Genomic DNA, 19,493 nt, shown 5'->3' on the forward strand with positions numbered 1-19,493 from the left:
GGCAGTTATTTTGCCGTGCTTGCCAAACAGTCTTTCGTTCAGGAGTCTAGGCGATACTGGTGTGAGTGCCAGGAGGGCCCAACCAGAAGCATTGTTCAGTACTAGACCAACACCTCCTCTTTTTTGGCTACCGCCAGACCACAGCAATGAGCGTTCTTCACCTATGTCCTCTTCACCATGTCCAGGGAGGTGGGTTTCGGTGACTCCAGCTATTGTGACTTTATATTTTTTTAGTTCTTTTGCTAAAAGAAGCTTCGAACCGGGTGGGGTCAGCGTCAGGTCGTTCCAGGTGGCCACATTGGTGCCACCTTGGTCAACGATGTTCAGACGGGATTTTCCTTGGGCGGTCCGAGGTCGATACGGGGTTTGAGATGATATATCCGAGGCTGAATTTCTGGTTCCATTCGTAGCAATAGAAGTTTCAGGAGGAGGGCTGCCAACCCAACCGTCCCTAGATGCATTTGGTTCTCTGGTGGCTAGCCAGGTATCCAGAGGCACGTGGAGCTCGTTCTTCATGCACCAATTTGCATGGGAACTAACTCCGGACGAGCATCATTACCTCCATCTTTAGCTGTCTCAGAAACAGCTAAAGATATTACGTTCAGACTTTCAGAGGATGTTGAGAGGGATGTTGTACTGAATCAAAAGACACTATTTGCATCCAGGTTGTCAAAAAGGAGTATGCGCAGCATCTCAGGAACGGCTTAGAGCTTTAACTTTATGTCCAAGGCATTTTAGGGGAAAGTTGAACTAAATCAAAAGTCATTCTGCGTGTCCAGGTTGTTAAAAGGGCGTATCTGCAATACCTTAGAAATGACTAAAAATATTAAGTTGAAACTTTTAGGGAAAGTTGGGGGGATATTCAACTGAATCTAAAGACACTATATTCATCAAGGTTGTCAAAAGGACGTAGATTCAATATACCACGGACGCCTAAGGGCATTAGGTTGAAATTCTGGGGGAATGTTGATGGGAATATTCCAGTAACTCAAAAGGCTTTAAATGCATTCAGGTTGTGAAAATCACATCCACAGTATCTCAGGAACGGCTTAAGTTATTAAGTTGAAACTTTCAAATAAAGGAGAAGAAGATGTTGAACTAAATAAAAAAACACTATGTGCAACTAGGTTGTCAAAAGGGCGTATCTGCAATATCTCAGGAACGGCTAAGAATATTGAGTCTCAGGGAATGTTGAGGGGGATTTTTAACTAAATCAAAAGAACGTATTCATATCCAAGTTATCAAAAAATATATCTGTTGTATCTTAGTAACGGCAAAGGATATAAAGTTGAAACTTTTAGGGAGTGTTGAGAGAGATATTGAACTAAATCAAAACTCATTATGTGCCTTCAGGTTGCCATTAAGGCGGATATTCAATATCTCAGTAACAGCTAAACATATCAGGTCGAAACTTCCAGGGAATGTTGGGCGGAATTTTGAACTAAATCAAAAGATAACATGCGTATATAATCATAGGCAGCGCAATCGCGCTGCCTAAGTAAAGAACAATGTTGGCACAATATTTTATTTATTTAGACCAGGGCACTTCGTATAGAAGGAGTTGTCGTAGAAACTTTGACCAGGGTTCGTTCGATTGGAAACTGGAGTGGCTTGTGCCCTATTTAATAGTCGAAAGTGATTGGAAGACAACTAACACTCCTTCCATGCCCACCATTTCCCCAAATATATCTAATCAAAATTTTAAGATAGCCATTTTGTTCAGCGTAGTTCATTTCAGGTAGAAATTATGTATTGAGGAGGACATTCCCCCACAACCCTAAGGGCAAGGGTTGTAAGTTATACCCTGGGGGCATGTAAGGTTTTTATTGAAAGCGTTGTCGTAGAAACTTCAGAAAAGGCTCATTCGATTGGAAATTCATAGGGCTAGTGCTCTTTTTAATAGTCGAAAGCGATTGGAGGGCAACTAACCCCCCCCCCCCCCCTCTCACGCCCACCTTTAACCCAAACACATCCAATCAAATTTTTGAGATAGTTTATTTGTTTATTAGATAAGTTATACTCATCCTCTTCGTTTAAATTGTATCTAACAGGTTTTTTTTTATGATTTTAATGCCTCATTACATCTTTCAAGTTTAAGCCAGTCTCTAAATCAGTATCAAGCTAAAAACAGGTTTTTTTCATATAAAAGTAAAGAGCGACATTAAAACTGAAGACGAACACGATCCTGTGAATTAATTCTAAACAATTTAGAAAGACGACGAAGGAACATAATTAAAATGTTAAACAACCCTACAGCCCCCCATACGACTAAATTACAGCCCTCCCATGCAATATTTCGTGGTAATCAAGACTGAATATGATACTTTCTTAGGCTGAATCTGCTCTTCAAACTTTGCAAATTATAACTTTGCAAATTAAACTTTGCTAATGTAAGTTATGCGCTGCCTATGATTATATACGCATGTTATCTTTTGAGATAGCCCTTTTTGAGATAGCCATTTTGTTCAAAGTAGTTGAAAGCTCTGGAAATTAGGTCTTTAAGGATGAAAACCCCCCCCCCACAGTCCTCAGGGCAAGAGTTGTAAGTTATGCCCTGTGGGCATATAAGGTCCTTATAGAAAGTGTTGTCGTAGAAACTCGAAAAATTGCTCATTTAATTGGAAATTAAAATGGCTAGTGCCCTGCTTAATAGTCGAAAGCGATTGAAAGGCAACTAACACCCCTTCCACGCCCACCATTTATCCAATTTTTTTCAAAGTGGTTGAAAAGTCCGGAAATTATATCTTTGAGGATGACACTGCTCCCACAGCCCTCAGGGCAAGGGTTGTAAGTTATGCCTTGGGGGCATATAAGGTTTTTATTGAAACTTTTGTTGTAGAAACTTGAAAAGGGGCTCATTCGATTGGAAATTCAAAGGGCTAGTGCCCTTTTTAATAGTCGAAAGTAAGTTGAGGGCAACCAACCCCCCTCTCACACCCACCATTCCCCCAAACACTTCCAATCAAAATTTTGAGACAGCTATTTTGTTCGACGTAGTTAAAAAGTCCGGAAATATGTTTTTGAGGATGACACTCCCCCACAGCCCTCAGGGTAACGGTTGTCAGTTATGCCCTGGGGCATAGAAGGTTTTTATAAGAAAGCTTTGTCGTAGAAACTTCAAAATGGGCTCATTCGATTGGAAATTAAAAGGGCTAGTGCCCATTTTAATAGTCGGAAATAATTGGAGGGCAACTAACCCCCTCTCACGCCCACCATTTCCCCAAACACATCCGATCCCAATTTTGAGATAGAAATTTTTTTTAACGTAGTTGAAAGTTCTGAAAATCAGGTCTTTCAGGATGAAACCCCCCCCCCCCCCAAACCTTAAGGCAAGGGTGTAAGTTATACCCTGGGGGCATACGAGGTGTTTATAGAAAGCGTTGTCGTAGAAACTCAAAAAGGGCTCATTCGATTGGAAATTGAAAAGGCTAGTGCCATTTTTAATTGTCGAAAGTGATTGGAAGGCTTGACATTTTTATAGTAAAGATCGATATGGGAACAATGTTTTTTTTTTTTTTTTTTTTTTTTTTTTTTTTTTTTTTTTAGACCAGGGCACTTTGTATCGAATTAGTAGTCGTAGGAACTTCGAAAATGGCTCATTCGATTGAAAATAGAAAGGGCTAATGCCTTTTTTAATAATCGAAAGTGATTGGAAGACAATTAGTCCACCTCCCACACCCACCCTCCCATTTGCCCATTATGTTTAAAAACTAAATTTTGCCTTAAGATTAAATCAAAATGCACTGTGTTAATGCTAATTCCCAATAAGGCATCTCATAAATATCTCAAGAACGACTGAGGGTATTACGTTCTAACTTTCAGGGCTACCTCTGCTCTTAAAATTCAACCAAATCACAATAGCGTAAGTGTATCCAAGCTATCAAAGAAAGTAAACAGATTTTTATTTGCGAATGGTACGGTATCAAGTTTTCTATTTCAGATCAACTAGAGGAGGTATGAAACTAAATTAAACACTACTACTTCTGTTCAGATTTTTAAAAGGGTGTATGTTGTGAAAAATTGCTGAAAATTTTCCTTCAGCATTCAAATAGCAGGCCAAACTATAAATTCTTAAAACAAACGAAAAGATTTAAAGTATTATTTTATTTTTACCTAAAATGACTATATCAATATAAAACGAACAGAAATTAATTTAAAAAAAACTTTTTTCACAAAACAAGTTTTTCAAAGAAAATTAAAGAAGTCCATTAAACAAAAAACGTGCAAAACTAACACCAAATAACCTACCAAGCGTGAAAATACCACAAATCAGCATCGACAAATAAATGAAACCCAAAACTAACAGAAATTATTATAAATAACCGAGTCAAACTCAAAACGAGTGGAAATTAACATGAGTAGGGCTCAAAACCCCTATGCCTTCCCAAGGCCAGAACATAATTTACACTCTACTGTAAAAAATACAAATGAATATGCATTGTCAGTTTAATATACATATACTGATATTTAGTAATCAAAATGTTAATATTATTTGATTTATTAAAGTTATAAAAGTAAAAACATTTATAGTTTTTCTGTAAAGTGCAAATTATGTTCTGGCCTTGGATTTTTTATTTATTTAATCATAATGAAAGGTCACCATAATGAAATATAATGATAACAGAATAATCGAAACATACGACGTTCAATATACTGAATGATTAAGATAATATAATAATGTTTTTTCCCTAATGATTAAGATAATATAATAATGTTTTTTAAAAATATAATAATATTTTTTTCAAAATAGATTAATGCTCCTTGTCGTTTAACCTCTGGTCTCATGGGAAAACATATTTCACGATGTCGACTTCCACACTTCCAGATGGCATATAAGATCATGACCTAAGAAGTAAGAAAATATCCAACATCCTGATATAGACCGCCAATTTGAAATCCCATTTCACGATTTTTCCTTCCGATGAAGCTAAGAGAGGGCCTATTAGATAATTACGCGTAACACAAACCAAGACGAAAATAATTAGGAAACGTCTCTGCTATAAACTAGTGGGGGGAATTATATTAGGCATGGAAAATTGGTAAGGATTGTGTTAAACTGGTGTGAGATTTGGTCACAAAATGCGCAAAATTTCCATGTTTCGAAATTTATTAAAGCGAGATAAAAATATGCTATAAACTTGTACGGGGGGGAGGGGGGGGGCAAGGCTTTACCCAGGATTTTTTTCGGAGGGAATTTTATAAAAAAAAAAATTCGGGGGGGGGGGATTTTACACAAAAAAAAATATGACGTAGATAATTTCGGAGATCACACTGCCTTTCCATGACGATAAATAAAAGTTCAAATAGGGATAAAATCCTTTTAATAGACAGTGTTTTTTATAACAATGATAGAAATTCACAAAAATACCAGATATTTCGGTCACATATACAGTGACCGTCATCAGTGGTGTAAACCTCTATTTAAGTTCTTTGTATATGCCCTTTTATATTGGCAGATGTGATGGTTTACGTAAATTCCAAAGATAGACGATAAACGTTGGTACATGGTCTTTATTAAATAACGTGAGACTCCACATAGAGAAAATAAGGTAGCATAAGAACAACTAGCTACGACGGAGGCGAAAGATGGACTCCCTTTAGAAATGAGCGAAGAATGTAACTTTCCTGGAACGGAAGTTCCAGCCCTGGGAACGACCCCTTTCCCACGACTAGCTTTTAGTCCCAAGAGCTCCCCCTGGACCGCTATCGTTGACGCATAAATGCCCAACTAACTAAGAAAGGAGATACCCGGAAATGCTTCTCGAATTGATGTTAAATACTTTACAGATTCTCCCCCCTGTTTTAAGTTAAATTTCCCAAATTTGGCTTATCCCCTTCTCATTAAACCCCCAAACTTTAATTAAATTCAAAACATTCCCTTCCCAAATTATTCACTTCTCACCTACTAACATTCTACAGCATGAACTAGTAAACAATTACATAATACAAACACTAAACAATACTTGCATAAGTAAAAACTTATAAACGAACCACACTAACAACAGTAGTCGGAAACTGGATATTTTAACACTTCATTTTTCTTTGTATACTTTAAAATAGACTTGTTCCCCATACCCCTGAATTTGATGAGGACAAGGAAAGTTGGGATTATGTATAAACTTTGAATTAGGGCAAAAGGAATGACCGGGAAAGGCTAATTAATCCTGAAAATACCAGCGACAACTAAATGAAATTGCAGAAACTCTAAAAATCATACCATGCTGCAATGACGTTAAGATATTATTCCCAATAAAATCCTCGGGGTTTTATTGCTGCGGAACGCCTCGGTTTAGACCTATTTGGTTTTTCTCTACTAACTTGTGGTTCGACAAATGGCAGTACTACTGTTGATATCTCTACATAACTATTAGCGCTACGCATTAAAACCATCCCGTGAGGCATCAACCTCATCTCGCGAGATATTACAACCAGCTCCCTCTCCCTGGGTAGCCAAACCGCCCTGCGAGGCATCAGTACCATCTCGCAGTGCACCAAAACAAAAACCATCCCGTGAGGCATCAGTACCATCCCACGGGACCTAAAAACCAGCTCCCTGTTCCTGGGTAGCCAAAGCGCCCTGCGAGGAATCAGTAACATCTAGCAGTGCAACAAAAAAACCATCCCGTGATGCATCAGTACCAGCCCACGTGAAATTAACCCCAGCTCCCTTTTCCTTTGGATCCACAAAGCACGGTTTTGCCTCAGGAACCTCAAAAATTGCAAACAAAAAAACAATCAAGATATGATTAATTAAACACCAACGGGAAATTAAAACAAGATACAATTGAATGGGTATACCAACCACCCATCGATTACTCTGGACGAACTAGCTGAGCAAAAAAAAACCAACATGGGAGTCATAACTACCAACACACGGGACCTTAACCCACGCACCAAATTACGGGGTAGCCAACCCACCCAGCGAGGCCTCAGGAACCTCTCGCAGGTCCACAAAAAAAAACCATAACTTGAGGCATCAGAACCATCCCCCGGGACGTTAAAACCAGCTCCCTTTTACTGGGTAGCCAAACCGCCCTGCGAGGAATCAGTACCATCTCGCAGTGCCTTCTCATTATCATTGAGTCCAAATTTCACCCTCGTCAGCGCAGAAAGAAATTCATCGGAAAAAGAAGACGTGTCTCCTTTCCCCACTATCTGTTCATATTGTATTGCAACCTTATACGCATCACCTAAACAAAAAAAGATTCTGCACTATTCTCTAACAAATACCGTTTGTAGGACGGTCTGATCCACTCCTTGAATAAATTTAGAGCAAATCTTCCAAGAACTATACCATCATCCCTGGCTTCTAAGGACACCCTAAATGAACTTCCTAATTTTTGCATCCTTCTATAGAATAGATATACCCTTTTCCTTAAATTGAGCCACGCCTACAAACCCTGCAACCATTTTGCCTACTATTTTGCCTGGGGTATATACTACAAGTAATCCACCTTTTATACTTGACAAATTTATAATCGTGGGATCCAGATTCCCAAAAAAGGAGCGAACCAAACCATGGGCCAAAAATGGCGCAAAGCTTTTGAATCAGACCAATTTAACAACAACTGAAAATTTTTTTTTTTTTTAACTTTGCAACAAAATCAATTTTTGTAACTTTTTAAAAAATTTTTTAAAAAACTTAATTATTTTTCCAATTTATGACTTTGTGAGTGGCGTTATTACTAAAAAAATTGGTCAATTAGCGATCCTATTACTTGGGACTGTTGAGGCTGTTCTATTGGAGGATTAATTGGGGTGGTTCTCCGGGGAGTTGGAGGGTTTGTTGGGACCCATATCTTGATCTTTTGAAGGTAATCATAAAGTTCATCTTGATCGAAATCAGGATCATTTGGGTCAAATAAAAGAGGTGGAAATATGCCATTTCCCCTCCACTGTTTTACAAAATCAAAAGCAACCTTTTTGTTATATCCAGTTTCCGCCGGATCGAGAATAGGAATAAAAACTGACATATTGAGATTAAAATTTGAAAAGCAGCTATTCTAAAAATTTAAATATTTGTTTTAAACACCGTTCTTTAATTACGGACGCTAAATTTTGGGCAATAACTTCACTTCTAACAACAACGGTCTAATAAAATTTACTGGGTTGTTTAATCGTGGTAAATCACTTACGAAAGATAGTCCTTTCCAGATCCAATTGTAGTTGATTTCAATTAAATCACTAGCGTCAAATGTAGTCACAATTGAGAATTAATTTTCGATTATTGAATTCAAAATGTTAAATTTTGGTTGGAAACTGTCAAATGTAGATCACACGTCGACTGTATAAAATCAGGTAAAATAAACCACCAACCGTAGAATGGCTAAGTGAAGGTAGAAATCAACCGGAGACTGTTAAATACTTTACAGTGGTAAAACTAAAATAAAACAATTTAAACCAAAAGTTTATATACTAAATCAAATAACACTACATATTGTTTGAATCTCTGATTCCTAGCTGAGTTCACCTCAGGCGGCTTGGTGCTGCTTTGAGTCATTAGTAGTAGTAGTAATATAAAAATACTGCATATTATAAAGTAAGAATTTCACTGCTTTAGTGTTTTCTTTTAGTTTAATGTATATCATGAGTAGAGAAGGAAGTACCATTTTGCCAAGGCCCCCGTACAAACAGGTTTTTTTCTGGTAGGTAAACAGGTCATTACACTCTTTGCCAGGGAATAACGCAATTTCAAAAGTTCAGCGTAACTTCAAAGTTCAGTGTCCTTTTTTAGTGGTAAACCCAAACCACAGAGAATAACTTGATTGGTGATTAGGATTTGAATAAAAAAAAGGGTAATTAGTAATTGGAAAATTTCTTAATGCTTTTACAATCGGAGATGTTTGATTAACCTTTTGCAAAAAAAAGGGGTAATGGGATATGCGAGTATTTGCAAAAAAGGGGTAATTAGTGAATGGAAATTTTTTTTAATGCTTTTACAATCGGAAATGTTTGATTAACCTTTGCAAAAAAAGAGGTAATGGGATTTGCGATTTGGAGGAGATGGGATGATAGTGTACTGTATAATACACAAGTGATGTTTTGGAGCGTTTTGTCAATTTAACGAGAAATGACTGAAAAGTGTTTTGAGGGAGATGGGTTGCATGGAGGGTTGAGTTGCATGAGAGTTCAGTTAAAGGGGGGCGGGGTACAGTTACACGGAGGTTTAGTTAAATGGGGTCGAATTGCATGAGGGTTCAGTAGCACGAGGGTTCAGTTGCATGGGGGTTCAGTTGTACAGGGTTTCGGCTATACAGGGGTTCAGTTACATGGAGGGATTCAGTTGAACGGGGGGGGGGGAGATTTGCGATTTGGAGGAGATGGGATGATAGTGTACTGTATAATACGCAAGTGATGTTTTGGAGCGTATTGTCAATTTAACGAGAAATGACTGAAAAGTGTTTTGAGGGAGATGGGTAGCATGGAGGGTTGAGTTGCATGAGATTTCAGTTAAAGGGGGGGGGGGAGGGGGAGGGGGTACAGTTACACGGAGATTTAGTTAACCGGGGACGATTTGCATGAGGGTTCCGTAGCACGCGGGTTCAATTGCATGGGGGGTTCAGTTGTACAGGGATTTCAGTTAAAGAATACCTCCTCGACATTAAACCTAAGGAAATTTATGTATTTGGAATCAGCGTATAAAGCCCAATCATTTTCATGTATCTATAATTATTAAAATTCTTTTTTTAGAGTTATGGTTACTTTCGGACACACTCAAGAAGTGAAGTTAAAGCAGATAATGGGAAAGTGGAAGAGTTGTAGCCTAAAACAGCCATAATTGTAATTTCGGTTCATTTAGGGTTTCATTTATTTATCGATGCTGATTTGTGGCAGTTTCATGATTGGTAGATTATTTGATGTTATTTTTGCTAATTTTTTGTTTATCATATAAGGCTATTGCGTCTTTCTGAACTTTCTGTTGGAGGCGAGGGTAAGTATTTAGTTTAAATAATTCTAGGAGGAAGTGAGTTTTGTGGATGGTGTTGAAAAATGGTACGTGTTGAATATTTGGGTAAACATACGGCTAAGAAACGCTTCACTATAAATAAGGCTATTGTGTCTTTCTGAACTTTCTGTGCGAGGCAGGGATAACTATTTAGTTTAAATAATTCTAGGAGGAATTGAGTTTTGTGGCTGTTGTGTAAAATTTGTAATTGTTAAAAATACTTTTAAAAAAACTTATCTAAAAAATGCTATTGCGTCTGTCTGAACTTTCTCTTGGAGGCGGGGGTAAGTATTTAGTTTAAATAGATCTAGGAGGAATTGAGTTTTGTGGATGGTGTTGAAAAATGGTATGTGTTGAATATTTGGGTAAACATTCTGTTAAGAACCGAGTCACTAAAAATAACGCTAGTTTGTATTTATTTTATTTATGTTCTTTTCTTTTTTTACTTTTTTTTTAATTTAATTATATTATGAATTGAGTTTTGTGGCTGGTGTTGAAAAATGGTACTTGTTAAATATTCGGGTAAACATACGACTATAAATAAGTCTATTGCGTCTATCTGAACTTTCTGTTGGAGGCGGGGGTAAGTATTTAAATTTTTGTATCTTTTAAAAGAGCTTTAAGGGGTTTGAGAGACTCAGTAGCCTGATTCCGTGTGGTTTTTCTTTACTTGGTGGTCATTAAAAACGAAATTTTTGTGTTATATAAGTAGTTTTTGTATCTTTTAAAAGTGCTTTACGGGGATTGAGAGACTCAGTTGCAGGATTCCATGTGGTTTTTCTTTACTTGGTAGTCATTAAAAACGAAATTTTTGTGTAATAAATAAGTAGTTTTGTATCTTTTAAAAGAGCTTTACGGGGATTGAGAGACTCAGTTGCCGGATTCCGTGTGGTTTTTAGTTAATTGATGGTCATTAAAAACGAAATTTTTGTGTTAAATAAGTAGTTTTTGTATCTTTTAAAAGAGCTTTACAGGGTTTGAGAGACTCAGTTGCCTAATTCCGTGTGGTTTTCCTTTACTTGGTGGTCATTAAAAACTAAATTTTTGTGTTAAATAAGTATTTTTTGTATCTTTTAAAAGAGCTTTACGGGGATTGAGAGACTCAGTTGCCGGATTCCGTGTGGTTTTTCTTTACTTGATGGTCATTAAAAACGAAATTTTTGTGTTAAATAATTAGTTTTTGTATGTTTTAAATAAGAAGTATTTGTATATTTTAAAAGAGATTTAAAGGGTTTGAGAGACTAAGTTGCCTAATTACGTGTGGTTTTCCTTTACTTGGTGGTCATTAAAAACGAAATTTTTGTGTTAAATAAGTAGTTTTTGTATCTTTTAAAAGAGCTTTACGGGGATTGAGAGACTCAGTTGCCGGTTTCCGTGTGGTTTTTATTTACTTGATGGACATTAAAACGAAATTTTTTTGTTAAATAAGTATTTTTTGTATATTTTAAAATACCTTTAAGGGGATTGAGAGACTCAGTTGCCGGATTCCGAGTGGTTTTCCTTTAATTGGTAGTCATTAAAAACGAAATATTTGTGTTAAATAAGTAGTTTTTGTATCTTTTAAAAGAGCTTTATGGGGATTGAGAGACTCAGTTGCCGGATTCCATGTGGTTTTTCTTTAAATTGTTGGAAAAAAAAACGAAAATATTTTTTTTAATAATTAGTTTTGTATCTTTTTAAAAAGGTTTACGGGGATTGAGAGACTCAGTTGCCTGATTCCGTGTGGTTTTTCTTTACTTTGTGGTCATTAAAAACGAAATTTTTTGTGTTAAATAAGTAGTTTTTGCATCTTTTAAAATAGATTTACGGGGATTGAGAGACTCAGTTTTAGCTTGTCACAGTTACATTTTCTTGATTTTTCAAAGTTCATTTTGAATTTCTTTCGTTGAAATGCAAGAGTTGGAATATTTCAGTAGTGTTTGGTTATGGTTTACCTTGTCACAGTTACATTTTCTTGATTTTTCAAAGTTCATTTTGAATTTCTTTCGCTGAAATGTAAGAGTTGGAATATTTCAGTAGTGTTTGATTGTGGTTTACCTTGTCACAATTACATTTTCTTGATTTTTCAAAGTTCATTTTGAATTTCTTTCGTTGAAATGCAAGAGTTGGACTATTTCAGTAGTGTTTGGTTGTGGTTTACCTTGTCACAGTTACAGTTTCTAGTTATTTAAATTTTCATTGATAATTTATTTCACTGTAATTAACTAGATTTAATAGCTAAGTAGTGTTTGGTTGTGATTGACCTTGTCACAGTTATATTTTCTTGATTTTTCAAAGTTCATTTTGAATTTCTTTCGTTGAAATTCAAGTGTTGAAATATATCAGTATTGTGTGTTTGTTGTTTACATTGTCACAGTTACATTTTCTTGATTTTTCAAAGTTCATTTTGAATTTCTTTCGTTGAAATGCAAGAGTTGGAATATTTCAGTAGTGTTTGGTTGTGGTTTACCTTGTCACAGTTACATTTTCTTGATTTTTCAAAGTTCATTTTGAATTTCTTTCGCTGAAATGCAAGAGTTGGAATATTTCAGTAGTGTTTGGTTGTGGTTTACCTTGTCACAGTTACATTTTCTTGATTTTTCAAAGTTCATTTTGAATTTCTTTCGTTGAAATGCAAGAGTTGGAATATTTCAGTAGTGTTTGGTTGTGGTTTACCTTGTCACAGTTACATTTTCTTGATTTTTCAAAGTTCATTTTGAATTTCTTTCATTGAAATGCAAGAGTTGGAATATTTCAGTAGTGTTTGGTTGTGGTTTACCTTGTCACAGTTACATTTTCTTGATTTTTCAAAGTTCATTTTGAATTTCTTTCGTTGAAATGCAAGAGTTGGAATATTTCAGTAGTGTTTGGTTGTGGTTTACCTTGTCACAGTTACATTTTCTTGATTTTTCAAAGTTCATTTTGAATTTCTTTCGTTGAAATGCAAGAGTTGGAATATTTCAGTAGTGTTTGGTTGTGGTTTACCGTGTCACAGTTACATTTTCTTGATTTTTCAAAGTTAATTTTGAATTTCTTTCGCTGACATGCAAGAGTTGGAATACTTCAGGAGTGTTTGGTTGTGTTTTACCGTGTCACAGTTATATTATCTTGATTTTTCAAAGTTCATTTTGAGTTTGTGTCGTTGAAAAGCAAGAGTTGGAATATTTCAGTAATGTTTGGTTGTGCTTTACCTTGTCACAATTGCATTTTCTTGATTTTTAAATGTTCATTTTGAATTTATTTCTTTGAAATGCAAGAGTTGGAATATTTCAGTAGTGTTTGGTTGTGGTTTACCTTGTCACAGTTACATTTTTCTCGATTTTTCAAAGTTCATTTTGAATTTCTTTCATTGAAATCGGAAGAGTTGGAATATTTCAGTAGTGTTTGGTTGTGGTTTACCTTGTCACAGTTACATTTTCTTGATTTTTTCAAAGTTCATTTTGAATTTCTTTCGCTGAAATGCAAGAGTTGGAATAGTTCAGTAGTGTTTGGTTGTGGTATTACACTTGTCAACAGTTACATTTTCTTGATTTTTCAAAGTTCATTTTGAATTTCTTTCGTTGAAATGCAAGAGTTGGAATATTTCAGTAGTGTTTGGTTGTGGTTTATCTGTGTCACAGTTACATTTTCTTGATTTTTCAAAGTTCATTTTGAATTTCTTCTTGCTTGAAATGCAAGAATTGGAATATTTCAGTAGTGTTTGGTTGTGGTTTACCTTGTCACAGTTACATTTTCTTGATTTTCAAAGTTCATTTTGAATTTCTTTCGTTGAAATGCAAGAGTTGGAATATTTCAGTAGTGTTTGGTTATGGTTTAGCCTTGTCACTGAGTTACATTTTCTTGATTTTTCAAAGTTCATTTTGAATTTCTTTCGTTGAAATGCAAGAGTTGGAATATTTCAGTAGTGTTTGGTTGTGGTTTACCTTGTCACAGTTACATTTTCTTGATTTTTCAAAGTTCATTTTGAATTTCTTTCATTGAAATGCAAGTGTTGGAATATTTCAGTAGTGTTTGGTTGTGGTTTACCTTGTCACAGTTACATTTTCTTGATTTTTCAAAGTTCATTTTGAATTTCTTCGTTGAAATGCAAGAGTTGGAATATTTCAGTAGTGTTTGCTTGTGGTTGACCGTGTCACAGTTAAATTTTCTTGATTTTTCAAAGTTCATTTTGAATTTCTTTCGTTGAAATGCAAGAGTTGGAATATTTCAGTAGTGTTTTGCAATGGTTTACCTTGTCACCTTTAAATGCTCTTTAATGTTCACATTTCAATTTGAATTTCTTTCGTTGAAATGCATGAGTTGGACTATTTCAGTCGTGTATGGTAGTGGTTTACCTGGTCACTGTTACATGAAAATTTGTTATATATTTGCTGTTTTTATTTCTTTCGTTATAATGCAAGAGTTGGAATATTTCAGTAGTGTTTGGTTGTGGTTTACCTTGTCACAGTTACATTTTCTTGATTTTTCAAAGTTTCATTTTGAATTTTTTTCGTTGAAATGCAAGAGTTGGAATATTTCAGTAGTGTTTGGTTGTGGTTTACCTTGTCACAGCTACATTTTCTTGATTTTTTCAAAGTTCATTTTGAATTTCTTCGTTGAAATGCAAGAGTTGGAATATTTCAGTAGTGTTTGGTTGTGGTTTACCTTGTCACAGTTACATTTTCTTGATTTTTCAAAGTTCATTTTGAATTTCTTCGTTGAAATGCAAGAGTTGGAATATTTCAGTAGTGTTTGCTTGTGGTTTATCTGTCACAGTTACATTTTCTTGATTTTTCAAAGTTCATTTTGAATCATTCAAGAAACGTGATTAAACACGTTTTTAAACTACATGCTATTTGCATGCCTTTCCTTGGCACCTTTCCAAACGACGGGATTCCCCGCTGGTTCCACACATTGCAAAAAGTGAGCAGTACGAAAACTCCACATTTTCAACCAGACTGGTTTTTTAGACAACACACCCACAGAGATGACACACACACATAGAACCGAGACACGCACAGCACGACACACAAACAGAGTCATAGTGAGAGAGATATCCAAAAGTTGGGTTGACCTAGGTTCACTTAGAGTGGCGCGCCACTCTAAGTGAACCTAGGTCAACCCAACTTTTGGATATCTCTCTCACTATGACTCTGTTTGTGTGTCGTGTCTGTGCGTGTCTCGGTTCTATGTGTGTGTCATCTCTGTGGGTGTGTTGTCTAAAAAACCAGTCTGGTTGAAAATGTGGAGTTTTCGTACTGCTCACTTTTTGCAATGTGTAGGAACCAGCGGGGAATCCCTGCTCGTTTGGAAAGGTGCCAAGGAAAGGCATGCAAATAGCATGTAGTTTAAAAACGTGTTTAATCAAGTTTCTTGAATGATTCAAAATGAACTTCCAAAAATCAAGAAAATGTAACTGTGACAGGGTAAACAACAAGCAAACACTACTGAAATATTCCAACTCTTGCATTTCAACGAAAGAAATTCAAAATGAACTTTGAAAAAATCAAGAAAATGAAGCTGTGACATGGTAAACCACAACTAAACACTACTGAAATATTCCAACTCTTGCATTTCAACGAAAGAAATTCAAAATGAACTTTGAAAAAATCAAGAAAATGTAGCTGTGACAAGGTAAACCACAACCAAACACTACTGAAATATTCCAACTCTTGCATTTCAACGAAAAAAATTCAAAATGAACTTTGAAAAATCAAGAAAATGTAACTGTGACAAGGTAAACCACAACCACACACTACTGAAATATTTCAACTCTTACAATATAACGAAATAAATTCAACATGAACATTGTAAAATAAAGAACAAGTAACTGTGACAAGGTACACCACAACCACACACTACTGAAATATACCAACTCTTGCATTTCAACGAAAGAAATTAAAAATTAACTTTGAAAAATCAAGAAAATGTAACTGTGACAAGGTAAATCACAACCAATCACTACTTAATTTTTCCATCTCTTTCTTTTCATAGAAATAAATTAAAAATGAACATTTAAAAATCAATAAAATTTAAATGTGACAAGGTAAACCATAATCAAACACTACTGAAATATTACAACTCTTTCATTTCAACAAAATAAATTCAAAATGAACTTTTAAAAATCTATAAAATGAAACTGTGACAAGGTAAACAACAACCAAACACTACTGAAATATTCAAACTCTTGCATTTCAATGAAAAAAATTCAAAATGAACATTGAAAAATCAAGAAAATGTAACTGTGACAAGGTAAACCACAACCAAACACTACTGAAATATTCCAACTCTTGCATTTCAACGAAAGAAATTCAAAATGAACTTTGAAAAATCAAGAAAATGTAACTGTGACAAGGTAAACCATAACCAAACACTACTGAAATATTCCAACTCTTGCATTTCAACGAAAGAAATTCAAAATGAACTTTGAAAAATCAAGAAAATGTAACTGTGACAAGGTAAACCACAACCAAACACTACTGAAATATTCCAACTCTTGCATTTCAACGAAAGAAATTCAAAATGAACTTTGAAAAATCAAGAAAATGTAACTGTGACAAGGTAAACCACAACCAAACACTACTGAAATATTCCAACTCTTGCATTTCAACGAAAGAAATTCAAAATGAACTTTGAAAAATCAAGAAAATGCAACTGTGACACTGAAGTATTCCAAATCTTTAATTTCAGCGAAAGAAATTCAAAATGAACTTTGAAAAATCAAGAAAATGTAACTGTGACAAGGTAAACCACAACCAAACACTACTGAAATATTCCAACTCTTGCATTTCAACGAAAGAAATTCAAAATGAACTTTGAAAAATCAAGAAAATGTAACTGTGACAAGGTAAACCATAACCAAACACTACGGAAATATTCCAACTCTTGCATTTCAGCGAAAGAAATTCAAAATGAACTTTGAAAAATCAAGATAATGTAACTGTGACAAGGTAAACCACAACCAAACACTACTGAAATATTCCAACTCTTGCATTTCAGTGAAAGACATTCAAAATGAACTTTGAAAAATCTAGAAAATGTAACTGTGACATGGTAAACCATCACCAAACAATACTGAAATTCAAAATGAACTTTGAAAAATCAAGAAAATGTAACTGTGACAAGGTAAACCACAACCAAACACTACTGAAATATTCCAACTCTTGCATTTCAGCGAAAGAAATTCAAAATGAACTTTGAAAAATCAAGAAAATGTAACTGTGACAAGGTAAACCACAACCAAACACTACTGAAATATTCCAACTCTTGCATTTCAACGAAAGAAATTCAAAATGAACTTTGAAAAATCAAGAAAATGTAACTGTGACAAGGTAAATCACAACCAAACACTACTGAACTATTCCAACTCTTGCATTTCAGCGAAAGAAATTAAAAATGAACTTTGAAAAAAAAAGTAAAATGAAAATGTTACAAGGTAAACACCACCCAACCAATACTGAAATATACCAACTCTTCCATTTCAATGAAAGAAATTCAAAAGGAACTTTGAAAAATCTAGAAAATGTAACTGTGACAAGGTAAACCACAACCAAACACTACTGAAATATTCCAACTCTTTCATTTCAACGAAAGAAAATTCAAAATTAACTTTGAAAAATCAAGAAAATGTAACTGTGACAAGGTAAACCATAACAAAACACTACTGAAATAGTCCAACTCTTGCATTTCAACGAAACAAAATAAAAATGAACTTTTAGAAATATAGTAAATGTTACTGAGTATAGGAAATACAAAAAAAATCTAAACTGAACTATTAATAATCATGCAATTAAAAGAAAGAAATTCAAAATGAACTTTGAAAAATCAAGAAAATGTAACTGTGACAAGGTCAACCACAACCAAACACTACTGAAATATTCCAACTCTTGCATTTCAACGAAAGAAATTCAAAATGAACTTTGAAAAATCAAGAAAATGTAACTGTGACAAGGTAAACCACAACCAAACACTACTGAAATATTCCAACTCTTGCATTTCAACGAAAGAAATTCAAAATGAACTTTGAAAAATCAAGAAAATGTAACTGTGACAAGGTAAACCACAACCAAACACTACTGAAATATTCCAACTCTTGCATTTCAATGAAAGAAATTCAAAATGAACTTTGAAAAATCAAGAAAATGTAACTGTGACAAGGTAAACCACAACCAAACACTACTGAAATATTCCAACTCTTGCATTTCAACGAAAGAAATTCAAAATGAACTTTGAAAAATCAAGAAAATGTAACTGTGACAAGGTAAACCACAACCAAACACTACTGAAATATTCCAACTCTTGCATTTCAGCGAAAGAAATTCAAAATGAACTTTGAAAAATCAAGAAAATGTAACTGTGACAAGGTAAACCACAACCAAACACTACTGAAATATTCCAACTCTTGCATTTCAACGAAAGAAATTCAAAATGAACTTTGAAAAATCAAGAAAATGTAACTGTGACAAGGTAAAACCACAACCAAACACTACTGATATATTCCAACTCTTGCATTTCAACGAAAGAAATTCAAAATGAACTTTGAAAAAACAAGAAAATGTAACTGTGACAAGGTAAACCACAAACAAACACTACTGAACTATTCCAACTCTTGCATTTAATCGAAAGAAATTCAAAATGAACTTTGAAAAAATCAAGAAAATGTAACTGTGACAAGGTAAACCACAACCAAACACTACTGAAATATTCCAACTCTTGCATTTCAACGAAAGAAATTCAAAATGAACTTTGAAAAATCAAGAAAATGTAATTGTGACAAGGTAAACCACAACCAAACACTACTGAAATATTCCAACTCTTACATTTCAACAAAGGAAATTCAAAATGAACTTTGAAAAATCAAGAAAATGTAACTGTGATAAGGTAAACCACAACAAAACACTACTGAAATATTCCAACTCTTGCATTTCAACAAAAAAAATTAAAAATCAAATTTTAAAAAGCAAGAAAATGTAACACTGATAAGGTAAACCACGATCAAACACTACTTAAATAGTACATATCTACAATTTAAGATAAATATACTAGAATTTATAAAATAAAAATTATTAAAATGTAACTGTGTTAAGGTAAACCACAACCAAAAACTGATGAAATAATCCAAATCATAAATTTAATCGAACTAAGTTAAATATTAACTTTGAAAAATCAAGAAAATGTAACTTTGACAAGGTAAACCACAACCAAACACTACTGAAATATTCCAACTCTTGCATTTCAACGAAAGAAATTCAAAATGAACTTTGAAAAATCAAGAAAATGTAACTGTGACAAGGTAAACCACAACCAAACACTACTGAAATATTCCAACTCTTGCATTTCAATGAAAGAAATTCAAAATGAACTTTGAAAAATCAAGAAAATGTAACTGTGACAAGGTAAACCACAACCAAACACTACTGAAATATTCCAACTCTTGCATTTCAACGAAAGAAATTCAAAATGAACTTTGAAAAATCAAGAAAATGTAACTGTGAAAAGGTAAACCACAACCAATCACTACTGAAATATTCCAACTCTTGCATTTCAGCGAAAGAAATTCAAAATGAACTTTTAAAAATCAATACAATGT

At 34.5% G+C, this 19,493-nt stretch overlaps 1 protein-coding gene across 1 annotated transcript in view; it reads left to right on the top strand.

Moving 5' to 3' along the window:
* The first annotated feature begins 528 nt into the window (after positions 1-528).
* The window catches only part of LOC148952819 (fibroblast growth factor receptor-like 1), a 110,979-nt gene continuing 92,014 nt past the window's right edge, over positions 529-19,493 (top strand). The window contains exon 1 of the mRNA XM_089087788.1: positions 529-633. Coding sequence (XP_088943914.1) covers positions 529-633 — 105 coding nt within the window. The remainder of the gene's footprint in view (positions 634-19,493) is intronic.

The sequence above is a fragment of the Artemia sp. Qi Xiang Cuo genome, chromosome 4 (assembly GCF_049724085.1).
Source record: "Artemia sp. Qi Xiang Cuo chromosome 4, ASM4972408v1, whole genome shotgun sequence".
In the NCBI taxonomy this organism is placed as follows: Eukaryota; Metazoa; Arthropoda; class Branchiopoda; order Anostraca; family Artemiidae; genus Artemia; species Artemia sp. Qi Xiang Cuo.